The 22,823-nt window shown below is 31.4% G+C and overlaps 1 protein-coding gene across 2 annotated transcripts; it reads left to right on the top strand.

Annotated features, from left to right (window-relative positions):
* Nucleotides 1-14,349: 14,349 nt before the first annotated feature.
* Nucleotides 14,350-22,417, top strand: LOC126549237 (uncharacterized). Of its 2 annotated transcripts, XM_050197854.1 has the most exons (3): nucleotides 14,350-14,506; nucleotides 15,789-17,262; nucleotides 20,397-22,417. In XM_050197854.1, the coding sequence occupies exons 1-2, from the start codon at nucleotides 14,452-14,454 to the stop codon at nucleotides 17,228-17,230; spliced, it is 1,497 nt and encodes a 498-aa protein (XP_050053811.1). In that variant the 5' UTR covers nucleotides 14,350-14,451; the 3' UTR covers nucleotides 17,231-17,262; nucleotides 20,397-22,417. The 2 variants fall into 2 exon arrangements, with proteins under 2 accessions (XP_050053811.1, XP_050053810.1); XM_050197853.1 differs by lacking the exon at nucleotides 20,397-22,417 and having other exon boundaries at nucleotides 15,789-17,549.
* Nucleotides 22,418-22,823: the final 406 nt, after the last annotated feature.

The following is a 22,823-nucleotide window of genomic DNA, read 5'->3' on the forward strand; positions in this document are numbered from 1 at the left end:
CCTATAAAATGCATTCAAAATAAACAATCGTTTTAAATATAAGTACTATTTTAAATGATATATTTATTTAAAAATGCAATAAAATTTAATTACTAATAAGTAGAAGTTTAAAGTATTAACTAGATATTGAATTGGGAATAATTTAAAAAAAAAAAAATTATAAAAATGTGTACAATCGACGAATTTGGTAAAATCATTACCTCAATCATATATATACCTCTACCTTCTATGAAATTAAAAGTATCACTGAAATTCTTTAAATTGAGATAATATATTATAGTCACTAAAACTTAAATGATAAAAATAATCTTTAAACGATCTTTTTCAAAAGATGTTATTATAAAATATCAAAAGTGTATATTCATAAAATAATAATATTGAGGACACCGTATTTTCTCGAACGTCTGTAATATTTGTTTTTAATAAATTTAGCGCGTACGTTTGAAGATCTGAAAATAAAAGACAGAAATAAAATAAAATAAAAAGAGAAGTTAAAAAGAAATGTTTTATAAATAAAATCGGTCGAAAAGTTCGGTGACAAGTTTTTATTTTTTATTAGAGCACGTGCACATATATATGTGCGTGTGTCGTTACGGTGTTTGGAAAGCAGCGGGACCGAAACCGTTTTGTCGGGACCAATTTTTGTTTTTCTTGGAACATGTACATTGTTGACTGCAGCGACCCTGTTAATTATTAATCGGTCTTTAATTGAATTACACGGTTTATTTCCATCCTGGCGAAGAGACGAGCAACCACTTCCATCCGTTGCCCAGCAAGTGTGGGCAAAATTAATTATACCAATTTAAAAGACAAGTTTAATATATATAATATTATAATGGCCAATTATTTATATCGTTTTATTTATTTATTTTTTTTTTTTTTACTAATAACTACGTGTTTTATTTACGCATATACCTATAATATCGAATAAACGAAAAATGTTCGGCATTAATATTAGGTATAAGAGCTCTTAATTTAAAAAAAAAACCCAACGATTGCCCCGAAACATTAAATCCACTGTACGTCACATTTACACGATCGACTATAGACTTTATATACAGTGTTACAAAATCGCCGTAAGAGGGATACACTCAAGTGTATACTCAGATACCCCAGATTTTACAAATTAAAATTAATACAATATCGGTACCGATCGTCGTTTGAAGTTCAAACTTTGAATAATAATAAGTCACGCGTCGATAACGTTCTTACGCTCTTATACGTAATACATAATATACACTCGTGTTAAATCTATATTCGTATACTTCCGTCTTCTGTACACTATTATATTGATTTCGTAAGACCGCTTAATTAACTACAATATCAGTGAGTATTAATTAAATATTTGATAAATTTGTCTATTTTTAGTGTTTTAGTATTATTTATTCCTCTTCCTTCTCATAGACTTGAAATTTAAATTTTTTTTAATTTTACAAATTATTGTTTACACTTTATGTAATTGAAAAAAGGAAAAAAATAATAAATAAATAATCTAAATAATCACATTGTATCATCAATAAAAAAAATACAATAATAATATAATAATGATGTAGAAAATAAATTTACACAATATAATATGACAAATATTATTATTCGGTTATTATAATTATTTATAATAGGTTGTAATGGACTCTTCAACCACAATTAACTGTGATAGGTATTAATTAATAAGGATATAATAATATTATTATTCAAGTATATGTTATCTATTTATGAATGTTTTTATGCTTACACAAAAGGTGGATTTATAATTCCGTTTTGCCTACATACTAGGTACATACAACTACAATAAATTGTTAATAACGGTCGTATAAGCATCGGAGAACAAAGGAGAGATGTTAGTAATAAGTATATATATAGGTGACTGGTGTGCGTCTTACCTTGATGCGTTTTTCCATCCAATAGGGTGAGATTTAGTCGTTTCAAAAAAAATGAGCCACAGAAATATACAAAATTTTAATAAAATTGTGTTTAAAATATCCACGAAATCGCGTTATGATAACGATTTATCCTCAAACGATTTTCAATATTTGTTATTATTCAAAAAGGATAGGCAAGTCGTAAATATTTAAAAATTTCACGAGTTCTTTAGATCGGCATTTTTTTTTTACATTATTTCTTAAATTAGGTACCATAAATAATTTCAATACCTACACATATAATACCTGTAACCTGAAGTTCTGTACATATAATAAGTAATAACACAATATTAAATATTTTTTTATTTTTAAAGGTATTTGGACGATATAGTCATATTATAATATTACGAGTATGTTGGCTAGAAAGTATTGATTAGTTAAATCATAATACTGTGCTGGCTAATTAGAATAAAATATATTATAATAATGTTTGAATCTATTGTTCTTTTTATAATTTGTATCGTCAGTCAGTAAAGTTATTTCAATAAAATTGCATGGTTTATATTATTTTTATACTTAAATTAATTTATCTGTTAATTGTTTTCATTCTAAGTACACTATTAGTTTTTTTTTTTAGTAGTTCTCTTTTACAAAAATTATCTTTAATTTTAAATGTTTTTATTTTAATTGTAGTATTTAATTTTTCAAGAATGCTTAGCGATCAGATAAGTATTAGTATACCTATACGTTTTCTAATATTAATTATTATCCACATCATTCTAGGTATAGAATCATTTCATTTGTTTTATTTCATTTTTTATTATTGGTATAATGATATTCAAGAAATACAAGCAAAATTTTAGATGTACAATGGGTTATTAATAATGTTACGTGAAAAATATGTTACTCTTTTATTACAGAATTATTAAAAAATAATTGATAATATCCAGGTAAGTTTAATAATTTATTTGTGTAATATTAGAAATAATTTTAATAACCTTATTTAAGTTAACATACTACCATTTTAATAACACAATACTAGTATTATAATATTAATTATAATAAATTTCAGCTATATAATATGTGTACACATAATAATATAATACCAGCGTATTAAATTCAGTAGACAAAAATAAATCAATATGAACTAAATTATGTAATAATGTTTATATATAATTTTAATTGTGGAGTACGTTTTTATAAATTTGTAATATTTAATCAGTTTGGAAAACAACGATTATTACGTCTTGAATTTAGTACTGCTAATGAGGGTAATGGTAGATTTTCGGTCACATAAAAGATAGATACTATTTCATTAATCAAAAATTTATTTTGAACATTATCAGTTTAGCTTAAAATATGCATAACACGATAAATCGTGAAAATGTCACCTACTATAATTGACCGGTAGTTAACCATTATCCTCAACGTGGACTAGGCCTAAAGTTTATACTCGGGGAAACCACGTTAAAAAAAACGCGCCACATGCAATACCTCATGCAACATTTAAGTGAATATAATATCGACTTTCATAATGTGCTAAGGTGGTGAGGAAACTTGCATTGAAAATTTAATACAAAGTAAGGTTTTTATCAGTTTTTTTTTATTAGCATTTGAAATTCAAATACTTACAAAAAATTTGTCAAAATCATTAATATTTGCAAATTATTTTGTAGTTAACATTTATAAAAAAATTTGTAAGTATCTAAGAGTTAAAAATGTAATACTAGATTTTTCATAAGTTTGGCTTGCAATAATTATACACTAACTTATACGTCGTTAACACCTACCTAGCTCGTTCGTAAGGCGGATACGGGATACAAGCAGCATTGACGCGTTGTATAATATAATATGTAATAATAGCGAACGTCGTTTCCTAACTACCGAGCCGAAGAGGTGTGTCAAACTTTCACAGTTTCCAGTTCCAACATTTAAAATATTAGATAGCCGTTAGTGTGATATGCAATAAAATTATGTGATTGAAAACGAAACACGTTGGCTTTCGTATTTCATGCCAATATAAGTCTTATTTATATATTATTTATTTCGATTTTTTGTAACTGACCTCACTATTACAGGAATCAATTAGCCACATCTCACCGGAACATATTGTCTGAAATTTAAAATTCAAATTGTGGGATAAAACCTATATATGTTTAACAACTAATAGAAATAAAATTTATCAAACGGTTTTAAATGTGTACACATACGTAAATTAAATAATAATCGAGTGTTTCAGAATTAGTATTTATATTTTAACTATTGGTTTATAGAAATATTTACATCATATTCGAATACTATAAAGAAATGTTTTCTGTAAGACTGTAGCTATAATTTATAAGTAGTGGATAAATAAGAATCATAAATAGGTATAAATAAATTTGAATTTTCCAGTAGGTATAGGTAGTTGAGAAATAAATTGTGAAAACTGTCTAAAAAGTATTATAATCCTGTATCCATGTAATTTAATCAAAGTATATAATATAATAATATGTTACTATACATTGTTGGAAATCATCGTTATATACAACAGTATTCAACGATTAGGTAATAACATAAATCGTGACTGCTGTTTATAGAATATAAAAAAATTGTAATTGTACTGTACATATCGTCAATATTCTAATACCTCTACGTGGACAGTGCGATGTAATGACTTTATAACCAAAAAACGAAATCTGCACTGCGAGGCTCGCTGACGACCATAATATGTGTATTTTATTCTCGTATAAACAATATGTGATACCTAAAGTCAAAGATTTTTAATGTTAGGTACATTTTTACAAGCTGCACTCATAAACGGGTTCACAAACGATTGTATTTAAAATAAAATCGTGTAGTGGCACGGCTTAATTTGTATATTTTTATTTATAGTCGTAATTCGCGTATATAGTAGCAGACTATATTATAATTACTCAAAAAATGGTATTTGTAGTTTTTATTTTTTTTTTAATCAGTATTTCTTTTGTCGAGTCGTGAATTAATATAATAATATTATGTATCATACATCATAATATATTCGGCGTATAGGTATATAGCGTGCAGAGTGCACGAGCGTTAAGTACAACCACCAATGACGTACATAGACGTCCCAACGGCGCGGAGGTTTCGCCTCGTCCGCGTACAGGCCACGCGACTCGATAAATTTTATGCCTCGCGTCACCATAGCGACACGCTGTGGCTGCAACGGGGACAAAGTTCACCGGGCACCCGTTGACGGGTGTGTGTGGGTATGCGTGTGGGTGTGTGCGTGTGCGCCGTCGTCGTTGCACGCACCCGATACAGTGCGACGGTCCCCGGTCGGGAAAACGGAATTTTACGACCCGGCGGCATCTATACTGAAATCCCTCCCGACCACCGAAAATCGTCTATAATATCGTATATGAAATAACTTGTGTGTGTGGACTTATATCGATTATTCGTCGTCATCAAATATAGAAACGATTGACCGGAAAACCAAAATTCGGTCGAACGTTGTGATTACGATAAAAAAGAAAATATATAAATCCAATATATTATTATTCTCCCGTTCCGTAATTAGTGCAAAATCCGCGGGTCGTGTGTGTCCTATGTAATATTATTTTTGTAGAAAAAGACGTGTAGTCGGGCTATAAAACTTACGACTTGTGAATTTCTATAAACAAAAATTTCCAATAATACTAGTACTTAAATTTTTTTGCATTTATCTTTTTCGTAGGTTGCGTTTTTTAGCAATCTACGAGTGACAATATATGCAATATGCTGCAAACGAGTGGAGTGGAGCATAGCCGACACTATTCACTGCACGGTGCAAATGCAGTCTGCACTGCGTTTTTTTCAAACCGTACAAGTTATACTAACTATGACCGTGTAATATCGATTCAATAATAGTTGATTTTCGTATAAATATTATATTTTATCACAAAAAAATTATTTTCCGGTTGAAGTAAAAGTTTGCAAATGTCAAGTAGTACACTATTCAATCGATTTACCGATATCGAATTCATATTTTTTTTAACGACGAACAGAAGAGATGTTAAATCATTAACCTAACCGTTGGATATAATCTGCATATTTGAATAAAAATATACATGAAAACGGGTCGCTAAAACGCTCTCTATCCAAATTCGGTGTACGATTTACCAGTCTTTGGCGTGATTTTTAAATTTGTTCCCGTTCGGTATTTAAAAGTGAGTAATAATATTTATACGCGACGAGTACGCATCACACGTGCACCTCTACAGGCGGTATTATATATAAGAACAAATATAATATATCTTATTATTAAATAATTTCTTCCGACGCGTCGGTGTAACGTGCACACTATTTGTTTTTCGTTGTCTGTACATCACATTATCATTGTCTGTATATATACATTAATACGATATCGTTATACGAGTAGTAGATTGACGCGCGTGAATGGAATTTTTTCGTGGGTTTCGTACACACACACACTTCTCTCTATATAACAACTATTTATACTCTCTCGCGCGTAAGTATGTATATAATATCCGAGTGTACCCCGAACAGGTGGGATGTTTGTTCTCGGAACACCGTCCTCGTCGTATACACGGGTTCGGTATATATACTATACCTCTCTATTATAGACGACCATCGTCATCGTCATCATCATTCACAAACCAAATATTACTCGCACACACACACACTATAATGTGTACACAACGTGACTAAATGATACTTCTCGGCGGACCCGCAGCAGACATTCTGTCTGCAATCCGATTCCTGTGCACCAGCAGCAGCTCTGAGGTCGTGTGCGCGAGGACGCCCGTCAGCCTCGCACGGCATCGTCCTACAACACACACACATAATGTACCATCGACTCGCGCGAGCCTTTTGTATACATAATATGCGTGCGTGTGTGTGTACATTATAGACCTATTGATCATTTTCGTCTTGCCGACCTCGTAAAATGTAAACGTTTTCGTGGAAATAATTAGCCGTGGTGACCCTTTGAAATGACGTGTGTCTGCACCACCGTTGCAGTATATTATCGAGCGCTGCGACTGTACGAAAATGTATATGATTAACGATCTCCGAGTAGACGACTTATGATAATATATTATGTGTTGTGTTTATCGCAATATATTATATTATGCGTGTGTGTGCCGTGAGCCTGTGCAAGGACTCGCGTAAAAGGGGCACACGTTTTTTCCGTGTCCTACCGACTTGGAGCCGACTCCGTGTTTCTGCACGCTCGATTGTGACGTATGTGATCCTGCCACCCAGGTGTCTACGCGGTTCTTCGTGTTGCAGGAATCACACCCAATAACTTTACAAACTTCTTGTCGTGGTACCCTCGAAAATAGAGTGTAACCGCGCGGCGCACAGTGTTGAAGACCGACTTGGTAGATTTAGTAGACGACACACGAGCAGTATTCTGCGCTCTTCGGCATTAATAAATACGATTTCTTACTTTGTTCTTTGACGAATAAATGTTAATTATGATTTATTTCGAATTTAAATCGCGATCCCTTCCGCTCAATTAGAACACTGCTGTCTGTGTACGCCACTGCGTGACACGCATAACTATATGCTAACTATAGGTACTTATATGTGATCTTGTATTCGTGTGTTTCATTGGTAATTGGTATGCACTTATATATTGAATTGTTTCTTTCCATATTGTTCTATAACTCCATAACGTACGGATTTTAAATGTTATTAAATTATGTCCGATCAACCGTATTGTGTTTTCGTGTTTTAGACTGCGTGGGAAATCGCCACTCTAAACAATTAAAATATATAATGCTCTACACGTGTCTGCGCGTGCAGACCAAATAGCTAGGTATATAGTTTTGGATAAATTCTTATAGTTGTATTAGCATTCTGATTCACATTTAATTCAACATTAATGACCCATATTTTGCTAGATCTTGTTTCAAAATAGTTACATTTACTAGCCATGTTAGTTAACTCATTAGACCCGAAACTACCTTCAGGTTCAACAACATCAACTTTAACAGATAAACTAATATTGTTGTTTCACAGATACGCACTAACCGGGGCATCCGTTTTATTCATATTTTTATCAATAGACTACCGTGCTACTACTAGAAATAGAATAAAATAAGAAACTGTATTATTAAAACGGGGTGATATATGAGGGTTGTATGTTTGTCATATACTGTACGCCGTTATTATATATTTATGTAGCACCTAATTATTAAATGGTCTTATAAAATGTCTTTATACACGTATAGCCACGTCTATAACAAATTTATATCATCATAATAAAATAACAACTCATATCATTTATATTACAATAAATTAATAACGAATAACTAGTAGCACACTTATATATACATGAGTGTAAAGCAAACATACATCATACAGCTCGTACCAAAATCAAATGGATAAACCAAAAAAAAAAAAAATAAATAAAAGGGTCCAGGACCAAATGAATGCACATCACTGCAACACTTTGCAAATTCGGTTTCTTTTAGTCGTACAACATAATATTATATATAATAATGATGCCAGCTCATCGTGTACCCGTCTGACCGAAATGTTGTTAATGTCAACGCGTCCGACAACTATAATATAATATAAGATTGAATGGCTGTAAAAGCGATGGCCAGGTAGTCTCCGCGTACGATTCATAATAATATTATGTATAGGACACACGCATGTACGCATATACGTACAGACATCGTAATCCACGTGCAGTGTTTGGATAGCGTCGTGAGTTAACTCGCTGCAGGGTCGCGAGGTCGGATTATACTTTGTACATACAATAATAATGGTAAATGGAAATATACGGTGTACACATAATGGAAGGTTAATGTGCTGCACAGGTCAGACTACGTAGTTGGTGTGTGTATGTTTATGGTCCACAACAATGGGGTACAGGAAATTGAAAAACCGTTCGACGTGCTAAACGTGCCAATAATTGCTTCCGGTCGACCAATATAATAATATTATCGTCTATATATACGTATAGGTACGTGTGTTATATATAGATGCAATTTAACCGATAAACCTATATACGATCGCATTGACGGGTGCGAACGATGAGCACACAGACCTGATAGAAAGGGTTTAATTCTTGACGTTTCTCGACAATATATAATAATATTATATATCTACCCATATAATAATATAATACATCTGGAAGTCACATTTCGACACGACCGCGTTCTGCAGCTCGACTAAATTGTATTATTATCACATTTACACGATTTTTATTGAAATGTCGCACACGAATCGTTTAATGCCATTTTATACAGATATGTGCGTGATAATCGATTACCTTAATAACTACCATGTACGGCGAGTACACGAACACGCATGTCAATATATTTGGTAATCTTTTTCAACGGTGTCGGAATGTATATTTCCGACTTCCTTTGATACGACTTATAATAAGACGTATACCCTAAAGGTACGTTGCAATAATCATCCCGATCGATAATTTAAATAAGGGTTGACTTTTCTGTTTGTTATTTTTCTGCGAAAAACTATAATAATTCATCTACCTATATACGACGTGTATAAACATATTCATTTAAATCCACAACCCATACAAATTCACGGTTTGTTATTTCCTGTATCTATATGTAGTAATAAGTAATATACTCGTAGTATGTATGTATACATTTTACTTATTACTTATTTTTCGTATATTATATCATATAATTGTATGCTTATGTATTATGTCAATACATTACACAGTGGTTTCTATAGAAAAATATGTATACACAACATATTATACCTATATAGTACGATGTATGCATTTATTTTTTATTTTTAAAACGCTAAACGGAAAACGTCTGATATTTTTGGCAAATATTTTAGCCGACAGGAAATTTATGAACTCGGAACTGCAGTTTATAGTTTGTGAAATTCGCTTTTGTCGGTGTTGTAAAGTTCTAAAAGTCAAAACGCCTTTGGACGCGTTCCTTATGTACGGGCGATAAACACACACAAAAAATAGGTTATAACGCGTGTTTATTTATGTATAATATTTAGTCGAACTCTCTATCGCCGCGTACCTATATATAATATAATATATAAAATTCAATCGATCCTATACACACCCAATACACAACGTCATCGTCAAGTCAGGCTCGTGTGCGCGCGCACGCCCGCGTTTCGTGTTAATATTATTATTGGGTATTATTATATATATTTTTTTATCGTCGTATATTATATTAATATAATAAACGGCTCGGCGCGTTGTAAACCGGAATCCAATAAAAAACATATTTTAAAATACGTCGTCTTCGTCGTCGTCGTCGTCGTCGTCGAATTCTTAATAATAATAATAATATGGTTGTTAAAAAACGAGACGTGGAAAATTCAACCGCACAATGGTCTGAGCACAGGGATATTGTAATAAAGCCATTGTCGACACTGATTGACAGTTGGAGTCTAAACAGGTATAACGCACGCATAGCACACACACACACACTCGTACGCGTATAATTGCGTATACGATTCATTGAAAGGACTCGACGTGTGTGTGTGAGTGTGAATATTATTACATATTAATGGACAGTCGAGATATGCCCAATGAAACGTATTTTTTTATTTATTTTTTTTTTTTATACGTACTATTTAACGTGAACACACACACACACACACACACACACACACGAGCGTTATGTTCCAAAGACAAACTTGGAGCGCAGACAGACTGGCGCACTAAGTGCATAGTCACGGCAGCCGTCGCGGCGAAGAATCTATACGCCACCAACACTGCTGCAGCTGCCCCACACGAGCGCGCGCGCACACACACACACCACTCGGAAACTTTTCAATCATACAATAATACATACTATTATCATTATTATTATTATTATTTAAACGTATTCATCGGAAATATTTGTGAATAATGTTTCGATTGTAGCCGTGGACACGTCCGCGCTATTGAGACACAAAAATTGTGTAAAAATCGTGTATACGTCTATACTGCATCAACCCTACCCCGCCCCTGTTCAACGGCAGTTGTCGATCGGAATGTTTCGAAAAAAATTACATACCTATTATTCTATACCATGCTGTATACTAAACTGCCGTAGTTGCTGTACACACACATATCGCTCTCACAACATCGAACGACCGTCATATATATATTTATAGATAATATATTACAATAATATAGCCGTTTATTATGACGGACAGTCTGTACATAGAGTAAATAACCTATATGTATATAATATGTAGTGTCCTAAAATAACTGTTGATTTTCGAATTTTTCCGGCATTTGAATATATTAACGCGGAAAACGGAAAACCGCAGCCCTGATGCTGGGATAGTGATGAGATCGAAGTTTTTGCTTTTAATATACCCTCGTTGCATAGATTGTAATGTTGCGATTTACAACCGATATAATAATATATAATATAATCTAATTTACATATAAAAATATAGCCGGGGCATGGTATTGCACTGCAGTGTTTGGCCGCAGTTCTTGATATTGTACATCCGGCGTTGCGAAGTCTCGGAGGGGTTACTACCCCCCGGGTTCTTATAGCGACGAAACCATGTCCCATACGCTGAAACATGTAGGTAGGTACGTGGTCCCCAAAAACCTACCATACTATACCTTACAAAAATAAGCATAAAATTCCTCTGCTGCCGAGTTTTCGAAGATTAACTGGAAATAAAAAAGGATAAATATATGAATGTATTTGCTTGAAAACAATTTTAATTAATACAAATATTCGTCGTCTCTGACTGTATAAAATATATACAACACATACATATTGATATTTTGGACTATTTACATTTATTTGTGTGCGTGTGAAACGTGAACAATAAATATGTACATATTATTTTTCCTCCGCTTATTGTTTAGCTCATAATGACTGCACGTTATGCTATTACATATATTATAGTTTATGTGTAAACCTACACTTGTGTCTAATTTACATAAAATGTATGCCAACGCTAATTAATCAACACATACAAGTACACGACCAAATAATAAGCAATGCAAAAATTATGTAATATTATGATCTGCAGGTAATTTTTGAACTTTTAAAAGATTAATATTTATCGACAACTATTATACGTTATAAACTTAAGATGTATAAACAAATTAAAACGTTTGTAGCTGTCAATGCACTTATTTTTTACGTGCAATCATCGATGTACATCTATATATAATATGCACATCTACTTACTGTTTTTTTTTTAAATATTATGTATTCTGCAGTATGAGTAGTATTTATTTTAGTAATTGATGTTATCAATACATTTTAACAGTAATACAGTGTGAAATATTATAGGAAGAATATCGCGAGGTTATAAACATCACAACACGTGTACAATCAAATCACAATTGTAATTTAATAGATTAATAAGTTCTATACCGTTTCCTAATGAACTCGTGAAATCGTCTTGATGTAAGACCGTTAAGGATTTAGCACAAAAATATACGAATAAATCAATAGCTTTGAACGTACACCTAAACGTGTATGACGCATTACTGCGTACAATAAAAACATATCTAATGTGCGTATAGTATAGTTACCTACAATCTACATATTATATACACATTACACATATTGTACCATACTACATAATATATGCATTATACAGACGCTATTTCGCGTTTAACGTGTCTCTTTGTCTGCGTATATTAATTCCTTTTTTGTTTTTTTTTATACAAACGCCGAGGCGCGTCCATTATTATATTATTGTATCTTGTTCCATATCGAGAGTTCCCCTCGTGGAAACGTTTCCGCCATTGAGCTTCGCAACTCGTCCCCCGGATATACGCCCCTCTTCGTCCCATAGGATAAAATTATCGCGACCCCGTCGGCTACCGACTACGCTGTTGTTACATTATATTTTATATTTAAATGCAACTTCTCCCGCGTGTATATATAACACGGTCGCGTTGTTGCAAGCTATATGTATACATATATATATATATACCTAATATGCACGTCAAGATTATACAGAACTTGCATTGTACGTTTTTGGGCCTGAATAAAATATATATAATGTTTAGGGGAGTATAATAGATTGGTAGTGAAAAAATCGATTTCAAACATAATATCGAATTGACTTAACAGTATTTTACTTGTCTAAATAGGCATACTTTGCATGATTTGGTAGGTATATTATACATGTAATGTATTCCTAATTATAGGAAGTAACTTAAACCAGTAGACAAAAATCTTTATATTTAATTATGTACCCTTATGTAAATAAAAAAAATCTTTATTGTGTCCAAATAATCATAAAATGTCGAAAGTTTGAAATCTACTTCCAGCAATAAGTATGTTGTACAACTATACACTTAGAAAAATATGGCTAATCCAATAAAATATATCACATTCACGTCGACATAATAATTGTGGGCTTAAAAATAAATTAAAATTATATAAAACGAATGAAATTCTTAACTTCACAAATTATCAGTTTATTGAGTGATAAATCAACTATATTTTATGTATTGTAATATTTTGTAGTTTACTTTCTGTATCATGTTATTTTCAATTTGTGTACGTAATTAATTGCATTTAAGTATTTAACTTACATATAATACTATAGTCATCCAATAGGTATTCGGGTATTCCTGAAGTTTATAGAAATAACGCAACTGAATATTAATTATAATATTCTACTACCTACATATTTTTTTTTTTTTTTATGTAATGTTTTCGTGCATGCAGTATTTCTATTGCAGCAATCGTTATAAAATAATAAAATAATTTAATGAAATAAAAACATATCGTAAAAAATGAACAAATAAAAATCGTTTTATTTCGGAAAGTGCTTGAAAAGTCAGTTTTATAACGTTGCCTAAAAAAAACAAGTGTACTTTCATGTAATGAAGCACGTTTACAAAACTAAAATTATTTATTACACTCATTAAAAAGTGCTCACATAGTGAGTTTTAGGGGTATGTTATATGAATATTGTATTAGGTAGGTAGGTATATATACTATTTGGAGCATGTCAAAAATAAAATTGTAGTAAATGCATAATAAATAATAATACATGATGAAGTTCTATTATTAGCGTTGTTATAATAATACCTATTTAAATATACCTATGTGCCTTGTAAGTTTCGAGTTCATAAAAATTTCACCAATAATAGTATATAATATATAGTATAAGGCTTATACCATATATTATAACTTAACCCTTACCAAATTTTTTCGAATACCTTCTTTTTAAATTTCATGTTAACATGACCAAAATTGTAATAAACATTTTATATTATTATTATATAAGTAGACATAATAAAACATACAAATTTATAATTATATCTTGTCACGACGTATCAAGGCTGCCGCGGACCGAGTATCGCTGACCCCGTACATGAGTATCGCGGATCTCCAGTGGGCCGCGGACCTTAGGTTAAGAACCGCTGATGTACATGATATTATTATTATTATTATTAACATTATTGTTTCATTTTGCCTATCTCTACATTATTTGACACTATTGCAAAAATAAATTAATTAGTTGGCCGTTGGTGTAGTAACAAAATATAATATTGTCGTCAAGGGAGCTGTTTTGTTTGTAATAATTATTACAAGTGTATTTTTACAACATTATTTATTACGATTAATGTACTTGAGTTCATTTACTTTATAATTGATTGTAATATTGTTTCGTTCAAGTTTTCATTATGTTCTTATTGAAAATCTACAAATGGATTGTGAAATCTATAAGATCTATAGGAAGTAAGTGATGGTTTTAATAAAATATTATTGTTAATTAAATTATTGTTTGTTCCCACCAATATTTATAATCTATAATTTTAAGAAGTTGTTAATTGAGAATTGTTTTTGAGTTCGAGTACTACAAACATACATAAATGTACAGTGTCCATTTGCTAATTTCTATCTAATAGAACATTATGTTTATTCCGAAAAATAAATTATTCTTAAAATCAATCAATTTCTTAAAAAAATATTGAACTCAATTAATTGTTTAATGGCATTGTTCTTAAATTCCAAATTGTTATTGGTTGTTACTTGTTATAAGTATAGAAATTAGAAACAAATCTACCAACAGTGCCAACTCAATTTATTTTCATATAGGAACTAAATACCTTTATTTCTATTTATAAAGTTTTTGAAAAAATTATTGGTAAAATATATTAATTTTATGTAATAATCACTTGTTTTAACAATTAGATAAAATAAAAAAGCACAACAGTTGGTAGTGCCAATCATAGTGTAAAATCATCATTCATCAAATTGTTTTAATTTATGTAGTATTTAAGAAAAATAATCCTTAAAAAATAGAAATAGTTCAGGTATTTAATATAATTTAACTTAGAATAAATCATATTAATATGTTTGATGGTAGTGAATAATGCAAAATAACGCACAATAATATAGTAAGTACTATTCAACAGCGCCTATAATTTTTGTACAAATAATAGATTATAGAATATTAAATTGGTGCATATTTTTATGGTAGAACTTTAAGAACATGTATAGGAATTTCTCAATGTTCCTATATTATATATATATATATATTCCATTATTATACATATAATATCCTATATTATTATTTATATTTCTCAAAACCAAAAACATTCTCATTCTTAAAAAATGAAAGCAAGTAAGGTAAAGTTCAAATTCATTTAAAAATTCCAATCAATCGTATGCTGTTCCTCACAAAAATTACTTCATCTGATTCGATTTTTGTCTATCACCGACAACATTAGGTTTATAAATTGTAGGTAGTGAAAGTTCTCCCCCCAAAGGGACTTACTTTTCCGTGGTGGGGGGCTCACAGGCCATTAACTTGGTCGATGCTAAGCGGATCCCAAACGTGAACTAGCCCTCACCTTAAGTGGTTGGGGTTAGAAAGGCCTTGTCCACCTGCTACCACAAGCCAACAGACTCTGGAGGTAACAGTAAATCCCCTGTCAGTAGGTAAAATTCAAGTGAAGGAAATCACTCTAAAAACCCAATATGAACGTTATTAATTGTGATATTGTTACCGCATTAGGGGATTCGGACCCCCAGATGCCGGCAGTCGAGAGTGAGCAAGCGGGCTCCCTGCAGTCGTTATTCTCCGAATGGCAGAATAATGGGTCTGATGATTGGCAGAAAAATGTCACAATGAAAGCTGAGTTGCAGGCTGTCCAATCTGCAATAAAGATGCTGGAATTGCAGCTGGTTGCGCAAGATGGAGGGCTCAAATTGTTATTCCAACGGGTTGAACATTTTGAACTGTCGGCAAAGGAAATGCACAGCCCAACGGTTAGCACTGCCATCTCCGAGCTACTGGAAGTCGTAGGAGCACTGAGAGATAGTCGGGAATGCGTAAATAAGGCGTTTAATGAATTAACGGAGTTAACCAAGGACTTGGCAACCATGGCCACATCAGACCAGACAGCGAGTGAAAGTTTGCAAACGCCAGCAACGCGCATTTCCACCGTAGATTCATGTACCAACACCCCCCGCTGGTGGGAGGAACCAGCTAACCAACAAATTGCGGACATAGTCCCAGAAGCTAGCAGCGAACAAGGAACCAGCAAGGAAAATCAGCAAGAGAACAGAGGTAACCGAGGGCAGCAAGCTCAGCAGCAACAGGTAGCGTCGAACTCGAAATCGGCCGAAAAATCTGTACCGGAACTTGATTTGGAGATCAAAGAGTCATGGTACACTATGGTCCAGAATGAGGAAGCGAAAAATTCCGGGAAAGCAGTCGTGGAAACTGCAAATCAGGTACCCCCTGAAGACACTCACAACAGCAATCGCGGGTGTCTGCCAAAGACACAGACAGTGGTCCCTGACAATCTGTCGTGTATGTCCACATACGCAGACATGGTCGAAGATATCAAAGATCATATACGCGATGAAGAATTGGACTTCGACATTACCACCGAATGGTCAAAATCGGGTGACCATCTGGTACTTACGACATCGGAGAAAGACAATGCGATCAAACTTTCGAAAGCACTCCGGAACAAAGTCGGTGAAGAAAAAAGTATAAGACGCCCGTCTTCTAGCATTAGCCTGCTGCTTATCGGCATAGAAGACTCAGTAGACGTTGATGAGTTAAAATCTACACTCGATTCACTTGATAAAGAATTGATAGCAGCCAACAAGCTAACGATCAAGAAAGGCTTAAACGGAGTTAGGACTGTCATCGTTAAGGTCCCTCGGGCGCCAGGGCTCAGACTCGTCCAGGCTAAAAAGATCAAGGTTGGCAGGGCCATCTGCCGGGTTAAAGAACTGGTTACTAGACAACGTTGCGCTAAGTGCTGTGCTCCCGATCATGCAATTGCGGATTGCACGGGTCAGGAAACTAGGAAGTGCTTCAGATGTAAGAAGACTGGGCATTTGATTGCAGCCTGCGATCTCCCTCATTCAAGCTCTACAGCATTTCAATCAAATGAGAACCTTGGCGCCGAAGAGCAGCGCAAGAAGACACCCACGGAATGATGACTAACATATAACGACCATCTTAAATCAAGGTTCGACATAATAATAATCGTACATCATACATAATATAGTGCATATTATACACACTGCAATAGGTAGTTGTACCTACTTACGCATAAACAACATTTATTTATTTTATTTATTTATTTATATATATATTCTAGTTATAAGACAAATACGTGATATAACAAAGACAAATATTAACTAGACATTACTCTACACTGAGGTGAAACCTCGTGTCGTAGAGTAAGAGTACATTTTTTTTTTTGGTTTTTTTTTTTTAGTAGCCGTGATAATAATGAAAGATAGTAAGAGACCTTATATAAAACAAATAATAATAATAATAATAATTAATACAATAGTAAAAAAGAAAATTTAAAGCTAGATATTTAAAGATTATTGTAAGACCAATTTTTTAATTTATATTTAAAATATGAATAATTTGAAATAATTAATAATTCTTTAGGAATCTCATTTAAAGACCGTAAACCAACTTGTAAGAATGACATTGATGCTTTTTTAGTAATAACGAAAGGTATTTCCAGATTTGTTTTTCTGAAGTTGTATGTTTGATTTTTAATATTAAATAAATTATTTTTAAAGATGAAGCAAATTGCTTGCTTTTTGTATAAATTATCAATATCAAGTACTCTTAAAATTTTATATAATTCAGATGAAGGAAAGGTTTTCTGTTTATTTAGAATGATTTTAATTATGTTCTTTTGTCTTATTGATAAATTACATTTTAAAGTGGTATTGCAACCACCCCAAGCTATTATGCCGTATTGAATAAGTGATTGAGCCATTGCAAAATATGTTATTCTAATTAGCTGTTTGTTTAGAATTTTTTTTGCTATAATGAAAAAGTATGTTAGTTGTCTTAGTTTAACTATTATGTATTCTATATGATTATTCCATTTTAAGTGTTGATCTATTATTATGCCAAGATATTTAATGAAAGGGTGTTTAATTAATTTTGGACAGGTGCATGTTATGGTGTTGCAATTAAATTTTTTGTGTATAATGATCTCGTTTTTAAGTGGTGTAGTTTTAATGTCATTGGTAAAAGCTATAAATTTTGATTTGTCATAATTTATTTCTAAACTATTATTTGAAAACCATTCATCAATTAATAACATATCAGCTTCACATTTTCACCAAACTGTATCCCAGTTAGAGTCGGAGACTATGATGGCCGTGTCATTTGCGTATGAATAAATTTTTCCATTTATATAAAGATTACTTAATTCAGCTACGTATATAATGTATAGAATTGGGGAAAGTACTGTACCTTGGGGGACTCCGTTATAAATTTGACCTATTTCACTTACTGCGTGTTACCTATTCTAGTTTGTTGGGTTCTTTGGTTTAAGTATGATTCGAAAATTTTGAAGGCTGTCCCAGTAATGCCAAGAGAGTGTAGTCGATTTAGCAAAATAGAATGAGATATGCGGTCAAAGGCTTTGCTTAGGTCTAGGAATATACCGATAGTTTTATTACGTTTGTCTATGTTATTATATATTTCATTTGTAAGGTGAGCTAATGCATCTTCAGTACCTAAACCATTTCTAAAACCATATTGTGAATTGGGCAATAAATTATTTTCTTCTAAATAATTTAGAAGTCTTGTTTTAACTGCTTTTTCAAATATCTTAGAGAATACATTTAATAAACTAATTGGTCTGTAGTTAGTTAAACTCGTTTTAAGCCCACTACCTTTATATAACGGTACTACTATTGCCTTTTTAAATGAATCTGGAATAATCCCTTCTTTTAGTATCTGATTAAAGATTATTTCTAATATATTGGACATAAATTTGTTAAATTTCTTAATAACATTAATAGATATACCATCTATACCGGGTGCTGAGTCATTTTTCATATTGAAGATTATATTGAATATTTCAGTTTTAGTAATTTTTCTTAAATATATCGAGTGAGATTGATTATTAGAAATATTTGGATTTTGGTTTATTGTATTACTTTCTTTGTGGTTGCCCATTTTTAAAAAATAATTATTAAATTCATTGGCAAGGAGTAATGGATCTGTGTTAGAATCGTATGTATTATTGTTTATATTTAATCTGATATTAGATGGATTTGAAATATTTAGTGTAGTTGCTTGTTTTATAGTGGACCTTTATAGTAGATTTTCTTAGGGTTATTTATGTTCGTTTTTATTTTTTCACTAAAGTAATTAATTTTTGCTTTTGCAATGATCTCGGATAATTTGTTTCTGTATTTTTTATATTTGCTTTTTAATAATATATTAAACGGTTCTTTTCTGGATAATTTGTGTAACTTATCTCGTTTTTTAATGGAGTTTAATATGCCTGGTTGTATCCATGGATTATTGATTTTTTTTGGCTTCCGCTGGTTATCAGTTGTAGATTGTTTTAATAAGTTTTGTAATGTAGTTGTAAATATATTTATATTAGTGTTTGCATTATTACTATCAGTTATGACGTCAACCCATTTTGTAAGTTTAATTAGGTCGTTTAGCTTATTATAATTAATTGAACTATAGATAATTGTTTCTGTATTTATATTGATGTTCTTTATGTTGGAATTAATATCTATTATTTGAGTAATTACGGGATAGTGGTCTGTTATTAATGAGTCGATAAGAGATACCTGGACGGAAATCTGTGAGTTAATATAGGTATTGATGTTTGTAAAAACATGGTCTAAACAGGTGTTTGATTCGGGGCGCGTGGCAATATTGACATATGATGTAAAATTCAGTGTGTTTAGTATATCTAAATAGTTTTCCGTAGTATGTGATGTATCAAGTATATTAATGTTTAGGTCACCTATGATAATTATTTTAGTATTTTTGTGAGTATTGAGTAAGTTTGTAATTACATTATTGAATTCTATAAGAAAGTTGTTGATATTGCCATTAGGAGATCTGTAGATAGATAAAATGCCATATTTATGGCCATTATGTTCTATTAATGAGAATAAACAATTTGTGTCTTGGATAATTAATTCGATTGTGTCGTGAACTATATGTTCTTTTATAAACATAATAATACCATCGGATTTACGGACGTGGTTTTTTGTAGATTCAATATTAAAGCCTTTACAAAATGGAATATATTTCGAGTTGAAGTCATTACCTATCCATGCTTCAAAAACATGAATTAAAAATTGTATTCTTTAGGTTGATCTTTGGAACGTTTTCGAGATTAAGCATGAAAAATAAATCGTATTTTAGGCAAATCATTATAATGTGATAGTATATTACTATATATAGAATAATTATATAGAAATCGGTGAACCGTGTAAATGTAGCTCAGAAGATATTGGCATCTTATCATCTAACCTATATAATACATCAATGGCTGTATGGGCATATGACTATACAGGGTGATTCTTTTATCAAACAACACTCATTATTTCCAAAAGTATTCATGTTTTTGAAAATTTTTTTTACATAGTTTCAAATTGTTAAAAAAACAACATTTTTATAAAAAAATTATATTTTTAAATATTTTTTATCCTTATAATTTTTTAAGTTTTTTACTTTTTTGAATGACAACATAGATTTTTAATTTAATATTCCAAAGCAGAATAATTTTTTGAGTATTTTGATTCATAAAAATCGAATTTAGGGTGAGTAGTTTATGAGTTATACTTATTCAAAACTTAGACCAGCGGAGTTTACCCCGCAAAATGTTTGTCCACTACTCCGCTTGTCTAAACTTTGAATAAGTATAACTCATAAACTACTCACCCTAAATTCGATTTTTATGAATCAAAATACTCAAAAAATTATTCTGCTTTGGAATATTAAATTAAAAATCTATGTTGTCATTCAAAAAAGTAAAAAACTTAAAAAATTATAAGGATAAAAAATATTTAAAAATATAATTTTTTTATAAAAATGTTGCTTTTTTAACAATTTGAAACTATGTAAAAAAATATTTTCAAAAACATGAATACTTTTGGAAATAATGAGTGTTGTTTGATAAAAGAATCACCCTGTATAGTCATATGCCCATACAGCCATTGATGTATTATAACCTAACCTAACTACAGATTGTCAGGGACCACTGTCTGTGTCTTTGGCAGACACCCGCGATTGCTGTTGTGAGTGTCTTCAAGGGGTACCAGATTTGCAGTTTCCGCGACTGCTTTCCCGGAATTTTTCTCTTCCTCATTCTGGACCATAGTGTACCACGACTCTTTGATCCCCAAATCAAGTTCTGGTAAAGCTTGGAATAAAAAAGTATATGAATCAACTGACTGTGAAAATGTATAACTTACAATTTTACCACAGTAAGTGTATTTGTTAAAATGAAAAATAAATCTATCAATAGCGTAAAAAGTTTGAGTAAAATTTGTGCAATGTGTCAATGTGATCCTGACGAAATTTTTCGTGAAAACGTAGGTAATAAGAATTTCACAGTTTCGCACTAAGAATTAATCAATTTTTTTAGAACGATGAATGCATCACCTCGAGTTTATTGTTTATTTTTCCAAGTATATCCTCTAGCGATTAAATCACTCATAACTTATCATACATTCCTACATTGAGATGTTTTTACGGAGATGATATAACTTATATATATATATAATACATATATATGATTTACTAATTGCTAATTTTTAATTTAATAGTCACAAATCGCAACAATCAAGATACTCTTTTTATTACGTTTAAAATTTAAAAGCAATTTTTTTCTATTTCTAATTTTATAAATATTAAGAATTATTACTATATATGTACATAATATGTATAGCTTATTGTACTTTATAAGGATGTACATGCCATACAACTTGATGCTTAGGTATAAACAATATACATATACCAATTATATACCTAGGTATGCAGAACTACCAAGTTGCGATTTCGAAATTTTTCTGTTTAGTGTTTACCCTTAGCGATATTACAGATATATATAGTCATATGCCCATATAGGCATTGATGTATTATATAGGTTAGATGATAAGATGCCGATATCTTCTGAGCTACATTTGCACGGTTCACCGATTTCTGTATAATTATTCTGTATATAGTATTATACTATCACATTATAATGACTTGCCTAAAATACGATTTATTTTTCATGCTCAATCTCGAAAACGTTCCAAAGACCAACCTAAAGAATACAATTTTTAATTCGTGTTGTTTATGCGTAAGTAGGTACAACTACCTATTGCAGTGTGTATATGCACTATATTATGTATGATGTACGATTATTATTATGTCGAGTGGTCGTCAGGTAAAGTTTAATGTTGTATGATAGGCGTGACCATAAATCGGATCATTAGGCCAACGCACAACACGCTTTGCTATCATTTCTTTCGACTGTGATTTTTTTTGGATTTTTCAGAAATAAATATAACATTTTACTTTGCTCAAACTCTTTATTTGATTTTAGTATAAGTATCGTATTTATTCGTACATCGTGTAAATGTTATCTAGATCGTTATATATTTCTAGTTTTTTATAAAAACAGTAGTAGTATTTATATTTTATACACTTTTAATAATTATTTATGCATTTCTTGAACCAATTTTACCTGAATATTATGTAACTACAAGCATTACACGTCACGTCTATATAGGTACTCTATACTCGCCG

This window comes from Aphis gossypii, chromosome 1, assembly GCF_020184175.1.
Source record: "Aphis gossypii isolate Hap1 chromosome 1, ASM2018417v2, whole genome shotgun sequence".
NCBI classification, from domain to species: domain Eukaryota; kingdom Metazoa; phylum Arthropoda; class Insecta; order Hemiptera; family Aphididae; genus Aphis; species Aphis gossypii.

Excerpts from the sequence above, each read along its gene's own strand:
- LOC126549237 (XM_050197854.1), top strand. The coding sequence starts at position 14,452 with ATGTTCTTATTGAAAATCTACAAATGGATTGTGAAATCTATAAGATCT. Across the intron at positions 14,507-15,788 it reads ATCTATAAGATCTATAGGAA|GGGATTCGGACCCCCAGATG; the intron begins GTAAGTGATGGT and ends TTACCGCATTAG.